General features: G+C 50.5%; 2 protein-coding genes across 3 annotated transcripts; one reads left to right on the top strand and one right to left on the bottom strand.

Moving 5' to 3' along the window:
- The first annotated feature begins 1115 nt into the window (after positions 1–1115).
- LOC125704749 (GTPase IMAP family member GIMD1-like) lies at positions 1116–7628 on the top strand. The gene is made up of 3 exons (XM_048970752.1): positions 1116–1240; positions 5191–5617; positions 7049–7628. The coding sequence occupies exons 2-3, from the start codon at positions 5210–5212 to the stop codon at positions 7313–7315; spliced, it is 675 nt and encodes a 224-aa protein (XP_048826709.1). The 5' UTR covers positions 1116–1240; positions 5191–5209; the 3' UTR covers positions 7316–7628.
- Positions 7629–7703: 75 nt separating this feature from the next.
- LOC125705168 (aminoacyl tRNA synthase complex-interacting multifunctional protein 1-like) lies at positions 7704–15155 on the bottom strand. Of its 2 annotated transcripts, none has more exons than XM_048971591.1 (7): positions 14992–15155; positions 11384–11462; positions 10672–10785; positions 9490–9603; positions 9181–9407; positions 8206–8374; positions 7704–8051 (listed from the first exon to the last, which is right to left on the bottom strand). In XM_048971591.1, the coding sequence occupies exons 2-7, from the start codon at positions 11460–11462 to the stop codon at positions 7885–7887; spliced, it is 870 nt and encodes a 289-aa protein (XP_048827548.1). In that variant the 5' UTR covers positions 14992–15155; the 3' UTR covers positions 7704–7884. The 2 variants fall into 2 exon arrangements, with proteins under 2 accessions (XP_048827548.1, XP_048827547.1); XM_048971590.1 differs by having other exon boundaries at positions 11384–11466; positions 14992–15154.
- Between the last annotated feature and the right edge of the window lie 9782 nt (positions 15156–24937).

A 24937-nucleotide genomic window follows, 5' to 3' on the forward strand; every position in this document is an offset into this window, starting at 1 on the left:
GCCAAATGCCCCCCTCACAAACATCCAAACAAAAACCAGACATCCTTTAAATAAAACCAACCAATGGCATTTAAGCACATCCCCACAAAACTGAACTGTCTCGTTCAAACACATCACCCTTCCCACACACCTGACTGTCCACATGACAAGGACGCCATCTTGACTTCAGAAGTTGAACTGATACTCACTAAACGTGTCTGTCATGAATAATGCTGTAAAGCAATGATTGAATGAACAGCATTCTCCGTCAACATAACAATTCCACAGCACCTCAAGGTTTCGTCCTTTTTCTTTACTGAGGACAGATTTTCTGCTGTGATTTCCACAGAAGATTAGGCTTAGCAGAAACTCTTTAGGATACCTTAGTTTAAGTGGATTTCTCTTTGTTTACCTGTATTTAACCAGACTTCCTCAAATCTGACAAGTAATCCAGTTAAGCAAGGTATCCTTGTTCGTGATTCTGGCCCCGGTTGATTTTCTGAGGTCTGATTGACAGATCTCTAAACCAATAGGAAGCTGAGAACCTCCTTCCTAGTTCCGGTTAAATGCTGCCATACTTGTAGAACCCAAGAGGCTTCACTGAGGGCTAAATGTCAGGATGGGCCAGTTGAGAAATAGGGCTTCTGCAAAGAAATGCTTATTCTCATAAACTTCAGTGAGCCAGTACTTTGAGACGTCTGCTTAAAGGTGTGTTTGAGGGCAGCCTCAGCATCACCAAAACCACATGGAAGGAAGTTATACATTTCACTGCTTTTACTGCAGCTAGGGGAGTAAATGGGAGCGACCTCATCACTTACTGGAAATGGGGGCTGTGGTCTGTTCCGGGAAACGTATAGAAAGCAAGAACCACAGCCTCACAAAACCTTGGGCAAAACAACCTTTCACCACTTTGTAAAATATTAAATACTTTTAATGAATATCAAGCGTGAAGTGCTTTATATTTATGCACAATGGGAAAATGTTAACAGAGTAAAATATGAATAACATAAAACATAATAAATGTTCTGCTCAGTGCAATCAATCAGCTTTTTATGAGAATGAAGAGTACAATGTCCACTTGCATGTGCTCACATGGTTAATGTTTATCAGTTTTACAGCTTCCTGCTGATAATGCAAGAACGCAGCTGGTGAACAGCAAGCTGACTGAGATTATTAAACCTGTAACTACCATAAAGAGACGGCCACCATCGTGAGCGGGCACTGCGCTCTTGGACGCAGCAGGACGGTACCGGGGAAGGGGGTAAGCAGCGCCGTCGCAAATGGCTTCGTGCTCTGATATTAGCTGTGAGGCATCTCCAGATAGTCCAGGTAGGAGGAGGACAGCCTCACCTGGCCCTTAATGCGAGACAGAATAGATGCAGTGAGGAGGAGGACAGCCTCACCTGGCCCTTAATGCGGGACAGAATAGACGCAGTGAGGAGGGGGCAGCCTCACCTGGCCCTTAATGCGGGACAGAATAGACGCAGTGAGGAGGGGGGCAGCCTCACCTGGCCCTTAACGCGGGACAGAATAGACGCAGTGAGGAGGGGGGCAGCCTCACCTGGCCCTTAATGCGGGACAGAATAGATGCAGTGAGGAGGGGGGCAGCCTCACCTGGCCCTTAATGCGGGACAGAATAGACGCAGTGAGGAGGGGGGCAGCCTCACCTGGCCCTTAATGCGGGACAGAATAGACGCAGTGAGGAGGGGGCAGCCTCACCTGGCCCTTAGTGTGGGACAGAATAGATGCAGTGAGGAGGAGGACAGTCTCACCTGGCCCTTAATGCGGGACAGAATAGACGCAGTGAGGAGGAGGACAGTCTCAGCTGGCCCTTAACGCGGGACAGAATAGATGCAGTGAGGAGGAGGACAGTCTCACCTGGCCCTTAATGCGGGACAGAATAGACACAGTGAGGAGGGGGGCAGCCTCACCTGGCCCTTAATGCGGGACAGAATAGACGCAGTGAGGAGGGGGGGCAGCTTCACCTGGCCCTTAACGCGGGACAGAATAGATGCAGTGAGGAGGAGGACAGTCTCACCTGGCCCTTAATGCGGGACAGAATAGACACAGTGAGGAGGGGGGCAGCCTCACCTGGCCCTTAATGCGAGACAGAATAGACGCAGTGAGGAGGAGGACAGTCTCACCTGGCCCTTAACGCGGGACAGAATAGACGCAGTGAGGAGGGGGGGCAGCCTCACCTGGCCCTTAACGCGGGACAGAATAGACACAGTGAGGAGGGGGGCAGCCTCACCTGGCCCTTAATGCGGGACAGAATAGACACAGTGAGGAGGGGGGCAGCCTCACCTGGCCCTTAATGCGGGACAGAATAGACGCAGTGAGGAGGGGGGCAGCCTCACCTGGCCCTTAATGCGGGACAGAATAGACGCAGTGAGGAGGGGGCAGCCTCACCTGGCCCTTAATGCGGGACAGAATAGACGCAGCGAGGAGGGGGGCAGCCTCACCTGGCCCTTAATGCGGGACAGAATAGATGCAGTGAGGAGGAGGACAGTCTCACCTGGCCCTTAATGCGAGACAGAATAGACGCAGTGAGGAGGGGGGCAGCCTCACCTGGCCCTTAATGCGAGACAGAATAGATGCAGTGAGGAGGAGGACAGTCTCACCTGGCCCTTAATGCGGGACAGAATAGACGCAGTGAGGAGGGGGGCAGCCTCACCTGGCCCTTAATGCGAGACAGAATAGATGCAGTGAGGAGGAGGACAGTCTCACCTGGCCCTTAATGCGGGACAGAATAGATGCAGTGAGGAGGAGGACAGCCTCACCTGGCCCTTAATGCGAGACAGAATAGACGCAGTGAGGAGGAGGACAGTCTCACCTGGCCCTTAATGCGAGACAGAATAGATGCAGTGAGGAGGAGGGCAGCCTCACCTGGCCCTTAATGCGGGACAGAATAGACGCAGTGAGGAGGGGGGCAGCCTCACCTGGCCCTTAATGCGGGACAGAATAGACGCAGCGAGGAGGGGGGCAGCCTCACCTGGCCCTTAATGCGGGACAGAATAGACGCAGTGAGGAGGGGGCAGCCTCACCTGGCCCTTAATGCGGGACAGAATAGACGCAGTGAGGAGGGGGGCAGCCTCACCTGGCCCTTAATGCGGGACAGAATAGACGCAGCAAGGAGGGGGGCAGCCTCACCTGGCCCTTAATGCGGGACAGAATAGACGCAGTGAGGAGGGGGCAGCCTCACCTGGCCCTTAATGCGGGACAGAATAGACGCAGTGAGGAGGGGGGCAGCCTCACCTGGCCCTTAGTGCGGGACAGAATAGACTCAGGGAGACCCTGGGAAGAGACTTTAACCTAGGACTCTCAAGGTTGAATAGCCAGGGGGGCACTGGGTGGGGGGGCTTTTCCCATTGCGACCACTGAAACTATTTTAAGGCTGAGATAGAATAAAATATAATGTAATGTCAACAAACCACTAAGCAGCAGGTGGGGTCAGTGGTGAAACATGGTTTCTTTTTCTTTGCGGAAGATGAATGATTGATGTGGGAGTCGGATTTAATTGTGGGCTGTATAAAACCATATCAGGAGCCAGTACTTTGAGACCTCTGCTTAATAGTGTGTTTCCAGCATGGAGACAAATTTAAGGCAAGATAATATTGATAAAGGAGGGAGACAAAGCCAGAACCTGCCAGAAGAATAATGAAGAAGCCTTAGGCAGTTATAAAAACACAGAGTAAGACAGGGGAAGACAGAGGAGGAACCAAGAGGAAGCTGGAGGCAGTGAGAGGAAACAGGAAGATAGGTGAAGACAAGGCAAGCCAGGGGCAGCTGGAGGAAGACAGGGGAAGACAGAGGAGGAACCAAGAGGAAGCTGGAGGCAGTGAGAGGGAAACAGGAAGATAGGTGAAGACAAGGCAAGCCAGGGGCAGCTGGAGGAAGACAGGGGAAGACAGAGGAGGAACCAAGAGGAAGCTGGAGGCAGTGAGAGGGAAACAGGAAGATAGGTGAAGACAAGGCAAGCCAGGGGCAGCTGGAGGAAGACAGGGGAAGACAGAGGAGGAACCAAGAGGAAGCTGGAGGCAGTGAGAGGGAAACAGGAAGATAGGTGAAGACAAGGCAAGCCAGGGGCAGCTGGAGGAAGACAGGGGAAGACAGAGGAGGAACCAAGAGGAAGCTGGAGGCAGTGAGAGGGAAACAGGAAGATAGGTGAAGACAAGGCAAGCCAGGGGCAGCTGGAGGAAGACAGGGGAAGACAGAGGAGGAACCAAGAGGAAGCTGGAGGCAGTGAGAGGGAAACAGGAAGATAGGTGAAGACAAGGCATGCCAGGGGCAGCTAGAGGAAGACAGGGGAGGAACCAAGAGGAAGCTGGAGGCAGTGAGAGGGAAACAGGAAGATAGGTGAAGACAAGGCAAGCCAGGGGCAGCTGGAGGAAGACAGGGGAAGACAGAGGAGGAACCAAGAGGAAGCTGGAGGCAGTGAGAGGGAAACAGGAAGATAGGTGAAGACAAGGCAAGCCAGGGGCAGCTGGAGGAAGACAGGGGAAGACAGAGGAGGAACCAAGAGGAAGCTGGAGGCAGTGAGAGGGAAACAGGAAGATAGGTGAAGACAAGGCAAGCCAGGGGCAGCTGGAGGAAGACAGGGGAAGACAGAGGAGGAACCAAGAGGAAGCTGGAGGCAGTGAGAGGGAAACAGGAAGATAGGTGAAGACAAGGCAAGCCAGGGGCAGCTGGAGGAAGACAGGGGAAGACAGAGGAGGAACCAAGAGGAAGCTGGAGGCAGTGAGAGGGAAACAGGAAGATAGGTGAAGACAAGGCATGCCAGGGGCAGCTAGAGGAAGACAGGGGAGGAACCAAGAGGAAGCTGGAGGCAGTGAGAGGGAAACAGGAAGATAGGTGAAGACAAGGCAAGCCAGGGGCAGCTGGAGGAAGACAGAGGAAGTGCACCTGTCATAGGTGACATTTTCTGGTCTCTAAGTGTGTCTGTGTGCCTGGCTTCTCAGGGGAAGCAGACGCAGATACAGTCTGCACTGCCTCTTCATAACTGAGATGATTTGCTTTGAAAAACAAATGCAGTCAAATCTTAATGGCCTGTGTAACACTCACATCCATGTAAGGATGTATACTGTGAGCTCACCACACACGGGAAGCTCTCACCGATCGTGACACTTTGTCTGCGTACAGATTTTAAGACCTCTGTTACCCGCGACTCGAGGCACTATGAGTCCCGGAGTGACATTTTGGTGTTTTGTGCAGAACTGTGCCAGACGTAAGAATGAGCTGCCCATCACCTTCCTCTGGGGCTGGTGGTACAGACCTGCGGCTCAACGTCCTGCTGCTGGGCGGCCCCCAGAGCGGGAAGAGTGCCACGGGGAACACGCTGCTGGGCAGCCACGACTTCTCCAGCCGGCTGTCCCCCGCCGCGGTCACCACTGATTGTAGGCTCCTGCGCCGGGTCATGCCCGCCTTCCTGCGCCGGCAGGGGGGTCAGGCGGCACTGCACCTCTCTGTGCTGGACACCCCCGCCTACCCCAACCTTTTGCTGAGCCCGGAGGAGGTGAAGCACACTGTGGCCCAAGCTGTGGAGCAGGGCTTCAACGGCAGCCCCCATGTCCTGCTGCTGGTCCTGCGGGCCGACACGCCCCCCTGTGACGCGACGGGCCAGCTGACACGCTTCGCTGAGGTGGGGGGATTTCCGACTCAGCAGAAATAAAATAGAAAGCAACTCCATGGCAGCTGTCTGGGGGGGCAGATTTCCATCAGCCTGCCCCATATGGGGGTGTAAAGTTCACAGACGCCTCAGGAGACACTTCCAGAAAGTCATTTGTCAGTTGGCTGCTGTGAGCATGAGGGGGTGGGTGCTCAGATCTGATTAGAGGTCAAGGAGAAGACACCAGGCAAGGGGGGGTACACAGCCAGTACCAAAGATCACAGGCAGAGGGGGGTGTGATTACACAGCCAGTACCAAAGATCACAGACAGAGGGGGGTGTGATTACACAGCCAGTGCCAAAGATCACAGACAGAGGAGGGTTTGAGTACATAGCCAGTACCAAAGATCACAGGCAGAGGGGGGTGTGATTACACAGCCAGTACCAAAGATCTCAGACAGTGGGGGGTGTGATTACACAGCCAGTACCAAAGATCACAGACAGTGGGGGGTGTGATTACACAGCCAGTACCAAAGATCACAGGCAGTGGGGGGTGTGATTACACAGCCAGTACCAAAGATCATAGGCAGAGGAGGGTTTGGGTACATAGCCAGTACCAAAGATCACAGGCAGTGGGGGGTGTGATTACACAGCCAGTACCTAAGATCACAGGCAGAGGGGGTGTGAGTAAAGTAGGGTCAGTCTGTCAGGTGCACGACCCTTTAACAAGAACCATTTTATATACCATAGTTCACACAAATAACCAGTATGGAAAATAGTACTTGTAACAAAAATGTGTAATGATGTAATTTTATTACATCTATTATTACATATTCCATCTTTTATAATTTCGGAGAGCTACAGCTACATTCATGCAGAGCTCTGTTGTGTATCATCGTACTGTGGCGCTTGAGCGATGTTTACGGACGCGACCAATGAAAGCCGTACCGAAGAGATGATCTCTCAGCACGGACGTGACTGACGCCTTCTCTGCCGTCAGTTCCTTCATAAACACCGCTGTCTCCTGGGCTCTTGCCTCACACTCTGACACTCAAGCCGTGTTTATTTTTGGCGGGCAGGACCTGTCCCCCGTCTCAGAGCGTGGCAGCGCCAGCTTCGCGGCTTGGCAGCTGGACCTGCGGACTTCCTGCAGCGAGTGAGAAAACTCTGGAAAGTCACCAGAAAGCTGGTCCTGAGTGTTAGAATCGGCTCTGATTTACTGCGTCTGACACTCTTGGAACAGAAATGCATTTTCCGTATTTTATTCATGGCTGATAATCCTTTGTGTACACGGCTGCCCCTCCCCCCTTCCACTCACGATGATCTGGGGTATATTCCATTACAGTATTATAGCTGACGTCAAGTCCGCTGAAAGCGGAGTCTCTCTCACACCTGGGGCACGGAGCAGCTGACGGCTGCTTGACAGACCCCCGCAGCCTCATCTCCCCACCTCTTTGTCCTTCAGGATCTCTTTGGCCCCGAGTGGAGAGGCCACACCCTGCTGGCGCTCAGCCACGGCGACCGTGTGGACCAGGCCCATCTCGGGTCCACCGAGTACCTCACGCAGGCTTCTGGCACCTTCCAGGCCCTGCTGGAAACTGTCGAACACCGACACCACTTTGTGGACAACGCAGCACTCTGGCTCAGTACAGAGGGACGCCCCCTGCTGGAAAAACTAGTGCTGCTCACCAGGAAAAACAAATACAGAGGACTTCAGCTAAAGAGCGTCTGAGTGCTGTGACTAAAAGACACTTCACTTAGGGAGCGATGTTACTGCCTTTAGTCAGGGAACATGGACACTGTACTAAGAGAACCCCAGAGTTGAGCAGAACTGCCTGTGTGTGAACAGGTGAATACTGCAAGGTCCTTTGACAGACAAGGTAAACTGATAATGCCCTCAGTGTCTCACATTCAAATTTAAAAATGTCCTCTTGATTTTAATTTTATTTAATTTACTTCACATGGTGATAACAGGGTGTGTCTAAGATGATGTATTTCTATGTTAATGCTGTTGTCCAAATTAAAGTTTCTGCTCACCAGTCACATTTTCATGGATGTATGTGTCTTAACCAGTTAACCACACATTTAACCAGCAGAAAGTGAATTCACAGTCAGACCAGCAGGGGGCAGCAGGTTTATTATGCAATTAAACAGTTCTGGTTGGTTGGGATTTTCTGATGTAATGAATGTAAAAAAAATGGCAAACTTCACATGACACATTAATACTATAATGTGTAAACGATACACCACGTACTGCACACTGCGTACTGCACACTGCATACTACACATGGCGCTGCTCTTCTACTTGATGGCACAGCTGCTCATGGTCTGTGCCCTGCACACGCCTCGGCCCCGGACCTCGAGGGCCCGCCCCCTATAGGTGGCCACACCCCTGTCATCCACGCGCAGCTCCGTCTGTGTCCGCTCCCACAGCCTCTTCTTGGGGTTTAGTTCCCGGTCCGGTTCACCTGCATGGGACAATCAGGAGGTGAAGGCTTAGAGATCAGGGCTGACAGGCTTTGGAGAGACAGCTGATGGTGGCTGCCTCAGTGCGACGAGTTTTGCAAATGCTCCCGATTCCAATTCAGGGTGAGCGAATGTCACTTATCAGAGGACGATTACCAGAGAAGCCAGGGATGGTCACCCTATCCCCCGGGACGGCTCCGGCGGGCGGCCCCAGAATCTCCAGCTTCTCCGGGGAAGCGGCGCACAGCAGCATTGCCTGAGACAGCACCCCCCGCATCCGAGAAGGTCGCAGGTTACACAGGAGGACTGCCATGCGGCCCTGCATCTGCACGGGAGACACAGCATGGAACATTCTGTCACAGAGCAGCACTGATCTTGTGAGACAGTGCTCAGTGTGGGACAGGGAGGTGTAAGATCCTCTGGGCAGACCAGAGGAAGAAGGAAGCCCCACACGCACCATACAGAAAGCAGCGTTTGGTAACACACGATCCCACTCAGAAACAGCTTGTGCTCCACATCTTTTATGTATATTATATAATTTCCAGGATAACCACACAATAACTAACGCAGCATGCCAAATACCGAATATCATGAAGAGCAAGAGCCAATTGGGCATGTGAGCCGGGTGTGAGCTGATTGGTGGTGTGAGCCGGGTGCGAGCCGATTGGTGGTGTGAGCCGGGTGCAAGCTGACTGGTGGTGTGAGATGGGTGTGAGCTGATTTGTGGTGTGAGCCGGGTGTGAGCCGATTGGTGGTGTGAGCCGGGTGTGAGCCGATTGGTGGTGTGAGCCGGGTGCAAGCTGACTGGTGGTGTGAGATGGGTGTGAGCTGATTGGTGGTGTGAGCCGATTGGTGGTGTGAGCCGAGTGTGAGCCGATTGGTGGTGTGAGCCAGGTGTGAGCTGATTGGTGGTGTGAGCCAGGTGTGAGCCGATTGGTGGTGTGAGCCAGGTGTGAGCTAATTGGTGGTGTGAGCCAGGTGCGAGCCGATTGGTGGTGTGAGCCGGGTGCGAGCCGATTGGTGGTGTGAGCCGAGTGCGAGCCGATTGGTGGTATGCGGGCTGAGTGCGGTGTGTGTCTGGGCTGCGTGCAGAGCCTAGCTGTAATAACGCCCGGCCACCGGACCCCGCACCTCCTCCAGGGGCACGTGCTTTGCCAGGCCGCTGACCAGAGTGCGAGGTGTCTCCTCGCCCACGTCCACCTCCCCCACATACAGGCTGTCAGCGCCCGGGTGCCGGGCAGCCATCAGGATACGGCCCACACGGACATCCAGCCGAGACACGTCCACCTCGATGTCCCCTGCCAAGCCCAGGGGCTCCGCCAGGCCTGTGGCCCCTGCCCTGCGCTCCTCTTTCACTCCTGTATCCAAAGGAATAGGGGCTTCATCCAGAGAAAGTACTGGAAGCCGTCCATCGCCCAGTCGCATATCTCGGGGCCTCACCTCGCCTGGCAGCTCGCCTCCTCCTGCCTTCGCCATCTTTCCGGGGTGGGGTGGCAGCGACACTGTGGGGTCCCTGGCTGGGGGTTCTCTCCACAGGAGCAGGTGCCTGTACAGCTGCAGAGTCAAACAAGGGGGCGTGACAGTGATCGCAGTGTTTCCCACTGCTCAGGCCGTGCATTTGTGCATGGGCCCTTGGGGTTTGGGCCCCCTGTTGTTCACTAACAGTTACTGCAGTGGGGGGGGGGCTTTTTTAGTGGCCCCCCCAGAAAGAACGAAGTTGCCCCTGGACATTGTCTGCCAGACAGCCTGATGACACTGTGATTGTACACAGAGGGGCTGACCTGCCAAACGGCTGCAGCAGCACATAGATCAATAACAAAGTAAAACAGAACCATAAACTATATTTATATTTATATACAAATACAGCTTACATCCCACCATCTGGAGATTAAAGCAGTAACCAGACCTGCTGTTTTATTTTCCTTCCTCTGAAAATGACATTTATTCTTTTAATACGAGTCATAAAAATGCAGAAACCTCTTTGTAGAAGCTCCAGTGTTGAAATAAAACAAACCATATAACGAACTTAAGCCTGACAGTGTCAAAGATCAGGCATCTGCAAACATCTTGGTTTAGCTTCAATCAGTGAAATGTGTACAGTATAAGCGTAACATGCTCCAATCACTCACCCCTGTACGATGTTAGGTCAGTCTTAGTCCCAGGACTGCCTCTGACTTACAGTATGAACATTATTTTTAACAAATACAGCACGTGTTTGTGTGTCTTGCACGGGATCTGGTGGCCTGGGGTGTGAGTGTCTCTGGCATTCTTCAGCAAACTGCTGCCGCTCACACTGAGCTGATAATGCCAGCATCATCTCTTCCATGTTCTCTAGATACAAGCATCTGGTCCAAACGGACAAATCAGAACTGATTTCCTTCATCACCACAGGGGAAGCTAATGCCTTCATGGGTTTGCCTTTGAAGCCTGCAGAAGGTGGGACTGGCAGGACACCGTCACTGCTGTACTGACCCAGCCGAGCTCTGCTAACAGCCCTCAGTCAGCCTGTGAACGCTGAACATCCAGACATCCCTCCAGCGTCAGCAGACCCCGCAAGGCCACGTCACAGGCGGGGCAGGTGGACATCGTCGAGCTTCGCAGTGACACATGCCTCCTCCCTACCTGCTCTGTTCTTCTGCTTCTCCAGCAGGAGCTTCTTCAGGTCCTCGATGTCGTTCTTCAGCTTGGCGTTTTCCACCAGGAGCCTCTTCTCCTCACGCACAGATGCCTGTAACACTTCAGGCACATATCCAGGGGATACAATAAGCAGACAGGCTGTGATCTGCTGCCAATAATCAATAAGACTAAACGAAGCCAACAGACACTAAGCATGCAGTCATATGCAAGTGCAAATAGAAACTATGGATGTGTGGGTGGATAGATGGATGCTCTTTCAGAAACATGAAATGTAAGCAAATGCACATGCTTCAAAATAGGCTTATAGACTCAGCATGTAATGTTAGTGTTTGCATGCATGTATGCTGAATTCTCATCATCAGAAATGCTAAGTGGCATTTCAGCATTATACTATACAGGTGATGTCCTTTGTTATTGTCCTGTGCTGTATGGCTTTACGAATTTACACATGCATGAACCTTCCCAGTCTGTGTGAGAGTTTGTGTTGCACTTTGATTACTGACTCAATCAGGCCGCGTAATAACAGTGTGTTTTCTAGGATGAGGTGCAGCAGCATGCCGGTGTATCCAAGCTCTGCATCCCCCTACAAGCTATCTCCTTAAGTGGCAGCATGCCCTGTGTCCAAGCTCTGCATTCCCCTACAAGCATTCTCCTTAAGTGGCAGCATGCGCTGTGTCCAAGCTCTGCATTCCCTTACAAGCTTTCTCCTTAAGCAGCAGCACTTGCTGCTTGAAGTACTCCATGATTTGATCGGCATCATTGGTCTTCTGCTCCATCTTCCTGGGAGAGTAAAGGAAAGCGTGAAGTTGCATCCTCCAATACACACAGATACACACATACACACACACACACACACACACACAGACACACGCACACACACACACACACACACACACACAGACACACACAGACACACACACACAGACACACACATACACACACACACACACAGACACACACACACAGACACACACACACACACAGACACACACACAGCACGTTGTCTCTAATGTGACTTTGTAAGCCCAGCTGTCTGCACTGGCAGCCACAATATTCATACATATTTTCTTAAAGGAAGAATCTGGGACAGTGAGAAGTAAGGCAGAGGGTTTGCTACAGGTGAGCACTGGGGCTGGGACGCTGCCTGATCACGCTGCCTGAGCACGCTGGGATGCTGCCTGAGCACGCTGCCTGAGCACGCTGGGATGCTGCCTGAGCATGCTGGCTGAGCACACTGGGACGCTGCCTGAGCACGCTGCCTGAGCACGCTGGGACGCTGCCTGAGCATGCTGCCTGAGCACGCTGGGATGCTGCCTGAGCACGCTGCCTGAGCACGCTGGGATGCTGCCTGAGCACGCTGCCTGAGCACGCTGGGATGCTGCCTGAGCACGCTGCCTGAGCACGCTGGGATGCTGCCTGAGCACGCTGCCTGAGCACGCTGCCTGAGCACGCTGGGACGCTGCCTGAGCACGCTGGGACGCTGCCTGAGCATGCTGCCTGAGCACGCTGGGATGCTGCCTGAGCACGCTGCCTGAGCACGCTGGGATGCTGCCTAAGCACGCTGCCTGAGCACGCTGCCTGAGCACGCTGGGATGCTGCCTGAGCACGCTGCCTGAGCACGCTGCCTGAGCACGCTGGGATGCTGCCTAAGCACGCTGCCTGAGCACGCTGGGATGCTGCCTAAGCACGCTGCCTGAGCACGCTGGGACGCTGCCTAGGTCAGACACTCAAATCCGACTCCCACGTGGTACCAGGTTTCCTTTTCCACACCGCTAACCACTAAGAGGTACTAGCCAGCTCAGGGCTGAACACCATTCTCCTGCACCTGTGGCTTCAAAACAGAAACTGCAATAGATTATCTCCAAATGCCCCCCCCCCCACCCCCTCCCCCGGGAACACTTATCATGGTGAACTGAGCAAAGGTCGCTGGAGAGCAGCACACGCGTCACCTCACACATGTCAGGAAATAAAGCTGGTATGGAAAGACTGGGAAAAAGTGAGACGGGGGCTGAGCTGGTCAGATTAGACACGTCACAAATGCGGAGCTCGATACAGTAAGAGTGGTCAAAGAAGACTGTCAACATTGGGGCTCCAATCAGTCTGCAAAACGGGCTTGGAATGCAGCAACAGACACAGGAAGGGAGTGCAGCTTGAGTCACACAAGAGACACTGAGACACAGACAGTGTGTTAAGAGATTTCCCCAAAGACTGTGTTTAGAGTGTTACACATAGACACAGAGACCGTGTTCAGGGAGTTCCCTGTTTAGAGAGTCACACACAGACCATGTTTAGAGAGTCACACAGAGACACACAAACTGTGTTTAGGGAGTTCCCTGTTTAGAGAGTCACACACAGACCATGTTTAGAGAGTCACACAGAGACACACAGACCGTGTTTAGAGAGTTCCCTGTTTAGAGAGTCACACAGAGACACACAGACCGTGTTTAGAGAGTTCCCTGTTTAGAGAGTCACACAGAGACACACAGACCGTGTTTAGGGAGTTCCCTGTTTAGAGAGTCACACAGAGACACACAGACCGTGTTTAGGGAGTTCCCTGTTTAGAGAGTCACACAGAGACACACAGACCGTGTTTAGGGAGTTCCCTGTTTAGAGAGTCACACAGAGACCCCGTTTAGAGAGTTCCCTGTTTAGAGAGTCACACAGAGACACACAGACCGTGTTTAGAGAGTTCCCTGTTTAGAGAGTCACACACAGACCATGTTTAGAGAGTTCCCTGTTTAGAGAGTCACACAGAGACACACAGACCGTGTTTAGAGAGTTCCCTGTTTAGAGAGTCACACAGAGACACACAGACCGTGTTTAGAGAGTTCCCTGTTTAGAGAGTCACACACAGACCATGTTTAGAGAGTTCCCCGAAGATTGTGTTACACAGACAGCCACACAGAGACTGTGCTTAGAGAGTCACACACCAGCTTTGTTTAAAGAGTCACAGAAAAGCTGACACAGATACTGTATTAATGGTGCTTTTCCGCTGCCACCAAGAACGTAGCCATACCTGACCCAGAATCGGTGCTTTTCCAATGCAAAGTACGCAAACCGTACTGGAGCTGTACCCGGACTGATATGGTCCTGCTTAGTAGCAGGGCCCAAAGCGTGACCAAACCCAGCTGGATGCATCACCATTTGACTGGTTGAAATGCACACAGCTCATGAAATGCATGAGATACAGGTGTGGTGCATGGATCACCTGCAGGAAATGCGTGCAATCTACATATTTTTCATAATTACTGTATTAGTATCGCACTTGGTAATGCATTTCCGAAAACTAGGATCCTGAAAATTTCCAACCTCCTACTTGAAAATGTACTATAGAACAGAATGGATTTGTAATGCAAATTTATGCAAGCATATGCTAATTCCGTTAGTGTCTGAGGATAACAAGACAGTGATTGTCACAGTTCTGCAAGCGGAAATTAGCACAGTAAAAATATATAATAATAATAATAATAATAATAATAATAATAATTGCACATAGCCAATCATGATGTACCACATGTGAACAGTAAATAATCATCTCTTCGGTTTTACATCACTGTCCCTCTCCAAACTTGACAACGCGTTTACCGACCCAAACCTTCTGCAGTGGAAAACCGCAGCAAGCTGGAACCGAACTGAAACTAGTGTCTCTTAGCAGTACAGCTCGGTTCCTGCATGACAGTGGAAAAGCGTTATTAGAGTTTCACAGGGGTTATGTTTTTGGAGAATTGTAAAGAGACTGTATTTACAGCAGAGCATAGAGGAAATCATTGTCAAAGCGCTACGTTGACGAGGAGAATATGGAAAACGTCAGCACAGCCCTGAGCAATTCAGTGTAGATGCCCAGAGCTGGTATGCACAGATCAACTGTTGAATAATAGCAAATTGGTTTTTAGTGATATTATCACGTACAGTACACAGTACAGTTTTCAGAATGGGCACAGTACGGAGCATGTTTCCGTAAACAGCGTGTTATTTTACAGCAGCAAACCGGACGGTCGGCTGGCCGCTGTCACCCTGCATTTCCCAGGGCTGCCAGCTTCGGTCAGCAGGCTGGAGTGAGTTTTTCAGTTCGAGACAGTCTGCACACGCATGCACACGCATTTGCTTGTATGTAACGGTTCTGTTAAAACCTTGTAAATAGTCTGTAGGGTTGATGCAGCTAATATTAGGTTTACAATAAATAATAATATAGATTTCTTGCGTGAGTCTGAAAGCGTGAATGTCACCCCAGATTGGCAGCCCTTGCTCTGACAGCTTCAATGTGAATGTAAAGCGTTTAAAGAAGCAGAGAAGCAGCGAAGTCACCTTTGCTGGGAGGGATCGGCGCGGCTACAGCTTGAGAGCCGGAGGAGCGTCGCAGACTGCCTCGGAGCCACACGGCGCCCTGTACGGTCACCCCCAGCCCCGCGACATGTGCAGGGACTCGCTCACATTCCAGCCGGGGGAATCGATACGTGGGAAACGGAGCCTGGGAATGTCAGGCTGCTCCGAGCAGCTAAGTGGGGGCACAGCAACGGCTAAAATTAGCGGAGTCAGGCTGCTGGACAGCTGTTCTGCAGAATTCCAACATTACTGTACCACAGTGTAAAAAAGTACTCGGAACCATAGATAGGTGACATTGTGGATCTTTTTTATCTTACACTTGAAAATAACATTAAATAAGTAGAGTTAACCCGGTGTTTCCCAGACTTTTCTGCCCCGACACTCTTTCCATAAGTCCATTATCCCTGGACACGCCATTAACACATATTACTAAGTGGCTCATGCCAATAACACGTATCACACTGCTCTTAACCGAATGGTTCAGGACCAGGTACGTTTCTGAAATGTTCCCTTTCAAAGGAACAGACACAACATAACAACAGGGACACCATTTTACTACAGGGTTATGTGTGTGCGAAGTTTGGTGGCTCTGCATTGTATTTCTGTCGTTCAAACCACGTTAACCAGTTTTTATGTTAACCATATTGATCAATAAGGTACATTATTGGCTTAGTCCGGATGAACTTGTGGTGCGGTCCGCATGCGGACTGTAAATGGCGAGATGGGATGCAGAGATTTGTTTTTATAAACTCGTTTGCTTTTTAACTTCGATGAATGGATCACAGTGTTAAAGATATTGAACATTAAACCAACTGTTATCATTTCACTCTTGCATATTCATAACACTAGAACAGTATGGCGGCCCGTTAGTAACAACTACGATAAACATAACGCGATGATAAATATACAGTATAGGCCTACAGAAACTTCTCATTTTGGCACTTAAACTCAATTCAGGGTCTAATTACAAAGCTAAAATGTATTAACAGAAGTGTGGGTTACATATATTAAAGGAAAGAAGTACATTTTATATTAAGAGATTAGCAGTGTATTGATTATGCAGATTCTGTAAATATTGCCTAAATATTTTTATGTAATATTTTTTCATTAACATACGTGTCGTAGGAAAAGGTCAAAAGCAGGAGAGATTAATTGCGGTGTTGACGGTGCCCGCCCCCAGCACCACTTATCCCACCCCCCAGGCTCAAGCAGCAAAAGCAGTAAATAGAAAATAAAATGTGGATCTCAATACTGCCATCTTTTGGTGAAAAGTAATCACTGCATTTCCTGCATTGCTCGTAAGCAGCGACAGTGTTTGCCAGGTCACAGTGAGCAAGGTGCTGACCCCACCCTGTGACTAAGGCCAGAAATACATAGATGTACAGTGAAGGTGCCAGAGGGGTAGGGGCACATCTAAAGCTGTACCACCCCCCCCCCCCAAGTAAATACATGGTCATCCTAGTTGTCACCCCTCATCAAAAAATAAAAATGAAATCTAGAGAATTTAATTCTGTAAACCAGAACAGCCCAACCAATTGATCAGTTGATGGTGAGATGATTAAAAGATGTACTGTAAAGTTCCCCATTATGAAAACGAGGAGGCAAGTGGCAGTTGACTGTTGTGGGCCGTACACACTTTTATGTCCCAAAAAGCAGTCGTAGAACAGTCCTGACACTGCACCCCTTTTCCCCGGATCGTTCACTTCCCCTTCCTGCCAACCTCCCTCTCTCCTGCACTCCTATCGCTCCTCCCACACCGTCTCACCCGGATGGGTGCATGCCCATCAGAAAATATCCCCCACCAGCAACATCTGTAACACAGTTCCTAAGCACGCTACACCACCCCCCTCTTACTTAAGTCCTCGACCCAAGGACAAAGTCCCTGAACCTGGCAGGGGGGCCTTCTCCCTCTCCTTGGACGTCCTATAGGAGGCATGCCCCCTTGAGGGACACCGGGTGTCACAGGAGCAGGCTGGTCACCTCTGGTTGCTTGGTCCAAACCGACTGGCATGCTAAGCCCCTGTGGCAGGGGACAGGGGGCTTCTGCCCTGTTCCCCTGTAAGGCGCCAGCCAGTCACGATGGAGCACAACTTTGCATCCCCGGGAAGGCAGCTGCACCCTATACACAACTTCCCCCACCCTCTCCAGGACCAGACATGGCCCCACCCAGGGGGTGTTCGGTTTAGGGCTTCCTGGTCGGGCGGTAGACCCAGACCAGCTCCCCCACTGTGAAGTCACGCCTCTGGGCATGGACGTAGTAATTCTGTTTTTGTCGCAGCCCAGCACTCAGCAGCTGTCCCCTGGCGTACTGGTGAGCTGTATCTAAGTGATCCTGGAGCCGTCTGGCATACTCAGGTCCAGCAGGGGCAGATGCAGTGTTTGGGGGCCGTCCAAAAACCAGCTCCACAGGGGTCCTGATCTCTCAGCCTAGCATTAGGAGGGCTGGTGTACAGGAGGTTGAGCTCTGGACCACAGAGCGGCAAGCCATCAGGACCAGGGGTAAATATGCGTCCCAGTCCTGCTGATGGGAGGATGTTAAGATAGACAACTGCTCCGCTAAGGTTCGGTTAAACCGCTCCACCACTCACTTTCGGGGTGGAGCAGTGTGGTTTGGGTCTTTGTGATCCCCAGCCATGTGCACATGATGGAAAATAGCTGGGACTTAAAATTCCGCACTTGATCGGTATGGATGGGATCCCAAACCTGCTGAACATCCCCTCAACCAGGGCATTGGCCACAGTCTCAGCCTCCTGGTCCGGCAAAGCATAAGCCTCCGGCCATTTGGTAAAGCAGTCCATGGCTGTCAGTATAAAGTGGTTCCCCTGTGCAGAGCCATGCAGAGCCTTCAGCGCCTCCTCCTGCATCCCTTCAGGCATCACGACCTTCCATCTCTTCTCCCCTGTTGCTGGCTCCACACAGGCCTGCTGCAGGACCCCATCCAGCTGGCATAGTGTGTTCAACTTTGCCCATAGCCCTTTGATGACCAGGGAAAGGACTGGCACCTCTTCCCATGATGGCCGCCGCTGCATGGCCACCCATAGCAAAACAAGCTGCAGGGCTGGGTCACATCACTGCTTCTCAGCTCACTCAGCAACCTTCACTCCCTGCAGTTCTCCATATGCCTACGTGGCCACCCCATGCCCCATCTCATCTGTCTCCGAGCTAAGCTCACCTTCTCTAGCGTCCCTCCGCTCGCAGTACTCCGCTCGCCGAGAGTTGCCATGTTTGTCCCCTGTACTGTGGACCACTGTGAACTCGTAACTCTGTATTTCCTCCAGCCAAGGAGCCACCTGCCCTTCTGACTCTTTGAAGGACATCAGCCACTGCAGTGAGGCATGGTCAGAGCGCAGGGTGAAGTGCCGACCACTCAGGTAATACCTGAAATGCCTGATGGCAGAGACTGCAACCAACAGTTCCCAGTGGGTGACACAATACCTCCACTCTGTAGTAGGAAGCTAAGCCTAAAAAACTTTTCAGCCCTCTCAACAGGTGTGGGCCACTTGCGTATGGCACGCACCTTGTCCTCTACAGTGCCCACTCCTTCACAGTCTATCCTGTGACACAGGAAGGTCAGTTTCCTGTTCAGGAGCTTGCGCTTGTCAGGGTGTATCTTCAGCCCTGCTGCCCTGATCCTCTCCAGCACCTGCCGCTATGTTCCCATGCACCAGTATGTCATCCAGGAAGACAAACTGCCACCATTGCTTACTATGTACTTTTATAATGTTTCTGCAAACTTTCTAAACTTCATTTTGCAATGTCTGTAGTTTGATGTCAAATTACAAACTTCACATAAATCTGACATATTTACAATGTATACAAAGATCACGATGAGTTTAATGCCAAAACAAATAAATAAGAAATAATTTATTTGCCATGAATTAAGTTTATGATATTGAATGGAATGTGTGATCATGCCCCAGTCAGTAAAAGCGTGTTCCCTACCCCTAGACCCCAGAGGGTTCAGCCCCATATTATCCCCGTGATCTCCTCCACCCAGGAAGGCTTCTGCACCACCCCTTCGCACTCCCCGACTGCCCTCACTGCAGGTGGCGAGTCAGTACCCTACAATGCTGTATCTAAACAAAGGGTGAACTGGAGAGCTTTCTGTTCCAGTGACCAGCTGCTGTGAGGCTCCCTGTGTATCCTGGTGGGGAAAGCAGACAGGACGTTTTGTTTTTATGTGGATTACCAGCGTGTAAATGCAGTATCTAAACCTGACAGCTTCCCGTTACCCAGGCTAGATGATTTCATTGACCGTGTGGGATCTGCCATTTTTGTCAGCAAGTCCGACCTCTTGAAATGTTATTGGCAAATCACTGGAAGATCACTGTGTTTGTCACACCAGATCACCTTTGGAATTATAGCGTAATGGCTTTCGGATTGCGTAATGCTCCTGCAACCTTTCGTATTGAATAATATGGTGCCGGCAGGCATGTCTGCCTGCGAGGCTTATTTGGACGATGTTGTTCTTTGCAGCACTTAGCCAGAACATGTCTACCATCAATCTGGAAAAATGCAAGTTTAGGAAAGCAAGCGTTAGGTAAAGTTGTGGGGGAGGACAGCTGTGTCCTACAGTATAGACACGAAAGTTTCTGTTATATGTAACTTCCGCACCCCTGCTGATCAGTGTCAGCTGCGTAGATTTCTGGGTATGGTGGGATACTACCACAGGTTTTGCAGGAATGTTCTCCACCCTGTTTGCTACTTATCAAAGAAGTTTAACCAGCAGCAACGGTGGTATTCAACAATAGAGAAGGAGACACTGGCCCTTGTACTTGCTGTACAACATTTTGAAGTTTATTTAGGCACTTCTGGTGAAACTGTTGTGTTCAGTGACCACAGTCCTTTACAGTTTTTAAGCCACATGTGATACACTAACAAGCTTTTAATGTAATGGAGCTTGATTTTGCAGCCATTTAATATTAAGATCAAACATGTTAGAGGTGCTGTCTTAATGGTTAGGGAAGCACACTTGTAATTGAAAGATTGCAGGTTCAAATCCCCGACCAGCAAAGCACCACTGAGGTACCTGGAGCAAGGTACCGCCCCCAAGCACTGCTCCCCGGGCGCTGAATTAGCTGCCCCCCTACTATGTCACGATGTCACATATGGGTTAAATCAGAGAACACATTTCATAGTTGTGTGCTGTGGTGTATCAACAATGACAATTAATCACTAAATTTGGAACGTGTGAACAGATTTTTGCCACCAGATGGAGCCATTCCTGCAATGTTCTTATAAGCAAGTTTCTGGTCTGTGTTTGCTGTATTGAATATCAAAGAGCTCCAGAATGTTCTAGGACAGCAGACCCTTAAAATGCTGCCCGTTTTTAGTGTGCCTTTGCTATATTGTACACAGTGGAGCTCTAGAACGTTCTAGGATGGCAAACCTTTAAATAGGTGCAGGTTTCTGCTGCGTGTCAGCTATGTCTAACCCTAAAGAGCTCCAGAATGTTCCAGGACAGCGCGCCTTTAGAATGACACAGGTTTCTAGTTTGTCTAAGCAGCATCGATCACATTGGTGATCCGGAATTTTCCAAGACAGCAGTCAGCTGTATCAAACACCGTGGAGATCTGGAACGTTCCAGGACAGCAGGTCTTTTGTGTGCAAATCAGGCTCTTTGCTACATCAGCTTTTCTGAAGCTTTATTGCTACTGCAATGGACGCCATGGTGGTCTGCTATTTGAACTCAATCAGTGTGACACTCGCACCTGTGCTAATGAGAGAATCATTGAAATGATGTCTGCAGGTCCATTTGTGGCAGAGCTAAAATGGAGTGGAAATGAGAGTGGAAAAGTTTATTTTCATGGCAAAGAGGGACTTCACAATTTATTGCAATTCATTTGATCATTGGATATTATCAAGAAGAGTTGCAGCACAGGACTTGGTGGCAACTCCAGTTTGTACCGGGAACTGAGAAGGACGGCTGTGAGGCTCTGAGGGCAGATAAGGGGGCGTTTGTTAGACGAATCTGTGAGCAGGTGATGCACCATCTGTGGTCTGGTGACCCACGTCCTGCTTACAGAGGGATTGAAGCATTACACCCGTCTGAATCTGTTCCTTACGGATGACAGTGCAGTTGTGACCCGCTACAATCTTTGCTTCCATTTGGGAGTCAGGCATCATCTCAACTTACTGGAAAACGGGACTTGCAGTCCCGATCTGGAAAGTGAAGGGTGATCACCTGGATTGCAGCAACTACAGGGAGATAACACTGCATTCAGTGCCGGGGAAGGTCCTTAAAGGGTCGTCCTAAACAGGATCCGTGATCACTTGCTTGCCTGTCAGTGACCGTGCGAATATCGGCAGAGGTTCTTTGCAGCCTTTGTCAGTTTTTGTAAAGCATTCAACTCAGTTGATGAAGTTGCTCTGTGGGACATCCTGATCCCCCTGAAGTTCCTGGACATCATGGCCAACCTATACACTGAAACTGTGAGTGCTGTGCAAAGTGGAGGGAGATTCTGGGGTTCGCCAGGGATGTGTTCTTGCTCCTACTCTGTTCAATGCTTATATGGACTGGGTGTTGGGCAGGGTTTTCGGGTCCAGCAGCTGTAGGGTGTCTGTTGGTGAAGAAAGATTTACTGAACTTAACTTTGCCAATGATGCGGAGTCAATAAAGGCTCTGATCGGGGCTCCCGAGAGCCTGAGTGTCTGAGATTGCGGGTGTCCTGGATAAATTTTGATTTGATTTGATTTGATTCAAACCCTTTATTGCTGTTGCAATATACCATGTCACTAGTCACAAGTACCAGCGAAAAACAGGCCATCGCCCGACCTTACATATACAACATCACAGTAGGGGGTAGACCGGCCGGGAGACAGGGGAGGAGAGAAGAGAAGAAAAGAAACAGAGTAACATGAGGAGAGAGGAGGAGAATAAAAAAGCAGCCCCCAGACTGTACTCCAGTGGGGAGGACATTGTGGGAACCGAAAAAAAACACCTCAGCAACATAAGCACATGGTCACACCTTACAACATAAAAATGACACGACTTGCAACGGGTGAGGGAAAAGGGGTGGTGGAGGTAGTCCAGCAGAGACAGACAGCCATCCGGTCCTGCAGCCATGTAGGCGCTGGTCAACAGACCCGCCTGTTCACGCTGGGGGTATGAAGCGGCGAAGGCGTTGGATGGGGGGGAGGGAGCGGTAAGTCCTTGGGATCGGGGGAGAGGAATGCAAGAGAGTCTCACTGCCTTGTCCTTCAGGGGGAGTTGTTAGTTCAGCAGCGGCCTTGGCCGAGGCCAGTGCTGATTGGGGGGAGCCAAAACCTGATAGAATAGGGTTGTTTGGGTTTTTGTACGAGAAGCTGTAATTTCCAGCTCCACTAATGTCCACGCTGGTCTCTGCCATCCAATAAGTTTTGCAAAGCTGTGAGCTTCTCCATGATGTTATCCAGTTTGCGATCCATAGTCACTGTGATGTTATCCAGTTTCCGATCAATTGTCACAGTCTGAGTGCTAACAGCTCTGCCCACTCCATCAATCATTCCGGCCAGCCTAGTGGGGCTTTGAGCAGCTGTCACCGTCTTCTTCAATCTTTCATAAACCAGGGCAATGCCTAATCCAATCAGCATAATACCTGTAATCATGGTTCCGAATAGGTAGATGTCTTCAATGTCCTCCACGGAAAGAGCTGCCAGGCACACGACCCTCCACCGCTCCCATCCGTCCATCGTGTAGCCAGCAGCATACGTTCCCGCCGGACAGTCAGGTTCCCCCGAACCTAGGCTTCTCGTCGAGAAGATGGTGTCAATTGCGTTGAGAGACCAGCTGATCAAATCCATCGTTTTTCGTAGTTTGGAGAGCAGGGCTGAGAGAGTCTCTCAAGTATAAGACAGTAGACTAGACGAGACGAGAGGAGCGAAGCAGGGAAGATAAGGGGATAAAGACCAAGATCCAGGCATTTCATGACTTCTTAGGCACGGCCATTAGTAGTGTGTCTGTCTGCAGGGAGAATGTCGACCTTGTTGGGAGATTTACCTTCCTCAGCAGCGACATTCATGTCTATGAAGTCAGTATATGGACTGGAAGAGCATGGGGGGTCATGACGTCACTGTAAAGGGGTGTGTGGTGCCTGATATATTTGCAAGAGGACGAAGGTACATGTCTCTATAGTCCTGTTGTTCCCTGTATGGCTGTGAGACATGGACGCTATCCAGTGAGCTGAAACGAAGACTGGACTCCTTCGGTACTATGTCTCTTTGGATAATCCTTGGGTACTGCTGGTTTGACTTTGTGTCAAACGAGCAGTTGCTAGAGGAGTCCTCAATGAGGCACATTACCTGCACTGAGAGGGAGCGTCAGTTACAGCACTACGGCCATGTGGCGCGTTTCCCTGAGGGTGATCCGGCCTGCAGGATCCTCATTGCTGAGGACCCCAGCGGCTGGACCAGACCAAGGTCACGCCTAAGTAACACCTGGCTACGGCAGAGGGATGGCCATTTCCGGAGGGTGGGACTGGACCCTGTGTATGCCTGGGGGGTTGCTGGCTTGGAACAGGAGCTGTTTCACTGTGTGATGGGTGTGGCAACGTGCTGCATCAGTTCATGCTCCCTAACCTGACCTGAACTCACCTGATTTGATCACTCTTCATGACATTCTGGAGTATATGTGAATTGCCATTATAAAAACTATGGGAGCAGACTTTGTGAAAATCAATATTTGTGTCCTTCTCAAAACCTTTGGCCCCGACTGATCTATGAGGAAGCCACAGAGGATCCAGAGCACCCGCCAGCTGCAGCATTCTTATCCGTATCCTTTATTATTCAGAAGTTCAGATCCGGTTTTGTGATCTTCTTTCAAACACATTGTGTTTCTTGCTCGAAACATTTCGGGTCTAATAGGCCCTCAGTTTGCAGGCAGAGTTCATCACTTTCCCTCTGCCCTTTTGGCAGACAGCCCAGAACCAACAACCATCAAGCCAGAAGGTTCTGGAACAGCTTCTACCCTCAAGCTATTAAGCCACTCAGCAGCTGCTAATTACACACTATAATAAAGCACATTTTTCACTGTCTGTGGTGTGATTCTTTGTGATTCATGGCCGGGGGTTAGTTTCCTTATTTATCTGCATTACTTGCTCCTCCCTGTTGTACTTTTTTCAGGCACTCAGTGGGATTCCTGCCAGGAAGCATCTCCTTGTCTGAAGTGGCTGGAAACTACATCAGTGCTGCCATCAAGACATGGAGCCAGTGGACCTGCCTCCTTAGGAAGAGTTCTGCTGACCTTCAGCCGTTCACCTGGTGTTCCCTTTGAGTAGGATGACCCCCCCTGACCTGCAGTAAACCACAAGTGAGGAACAGGATATGCTCACACTCAGTGCTATACGAATCTGTAAACAAGCCCAAATAGGCTCCCTGAAAAGCTGTAGTATGGCAAAATTTTACAAGTGTGAATGGAGAAAACTCATGGAAGTCTGTGTATCAGCATATTAAAGCTGTTATGTAACTGCTGACTAAATGTAGCCTGTATAAAAGCATGGTCTGTGAAGGTTATTTACCTCTCTGCAGCATTTCTGTAGTCAACCTGACTATGAGAGTGATGGACGGGCAGTTACTGGCTGCCCCCATTCTGCTCATGTCCATTTATCACAAGGAGATGGTCAGTCCTCAGTGCCAAAGAATCCTTCAGCAGATAAAGGATGAACAGCAGTTCCATCGCAGGAAGGGATGTGAAAAGTAAGGGGTGTGACAAGGAAAGGGTATAAAAAGGAGGTGGTGTGAGCCGAATGCGGTGTGAACAGAAAGGAGCATGAGCAGGAATGGATGTGAAAAGGGTCAGATGTGAACAGGAAGGGATGTGAAAAGCAAGGGGTGTGACAAGCAAGGGGTATAAAAAGGAAAGGGTGTGAGCAGAATGCGGTGTGAACAGAAAGGAGCATGAGCAGGAATGGATGTGAAAAGGGACAGATGTGAACAGGAAGGGATGTAAACA

This window comes from Brienomyrus brachyistius, chromosome 12, assembly GCF_023856365.1.
Source record: "Brienomyrus brachyistius isolate T26 chromosome 12, BBRACH_0.4, whole genome shotgun sequence".
In the NCBI taxonomy this organism is placed as follows: Eukaryota; Metazoa; Chordata; class Actinopteri; order Osteoglossiformes; family Mormyridae; genus Brienomyrus; species Brienomyrus brachyistius.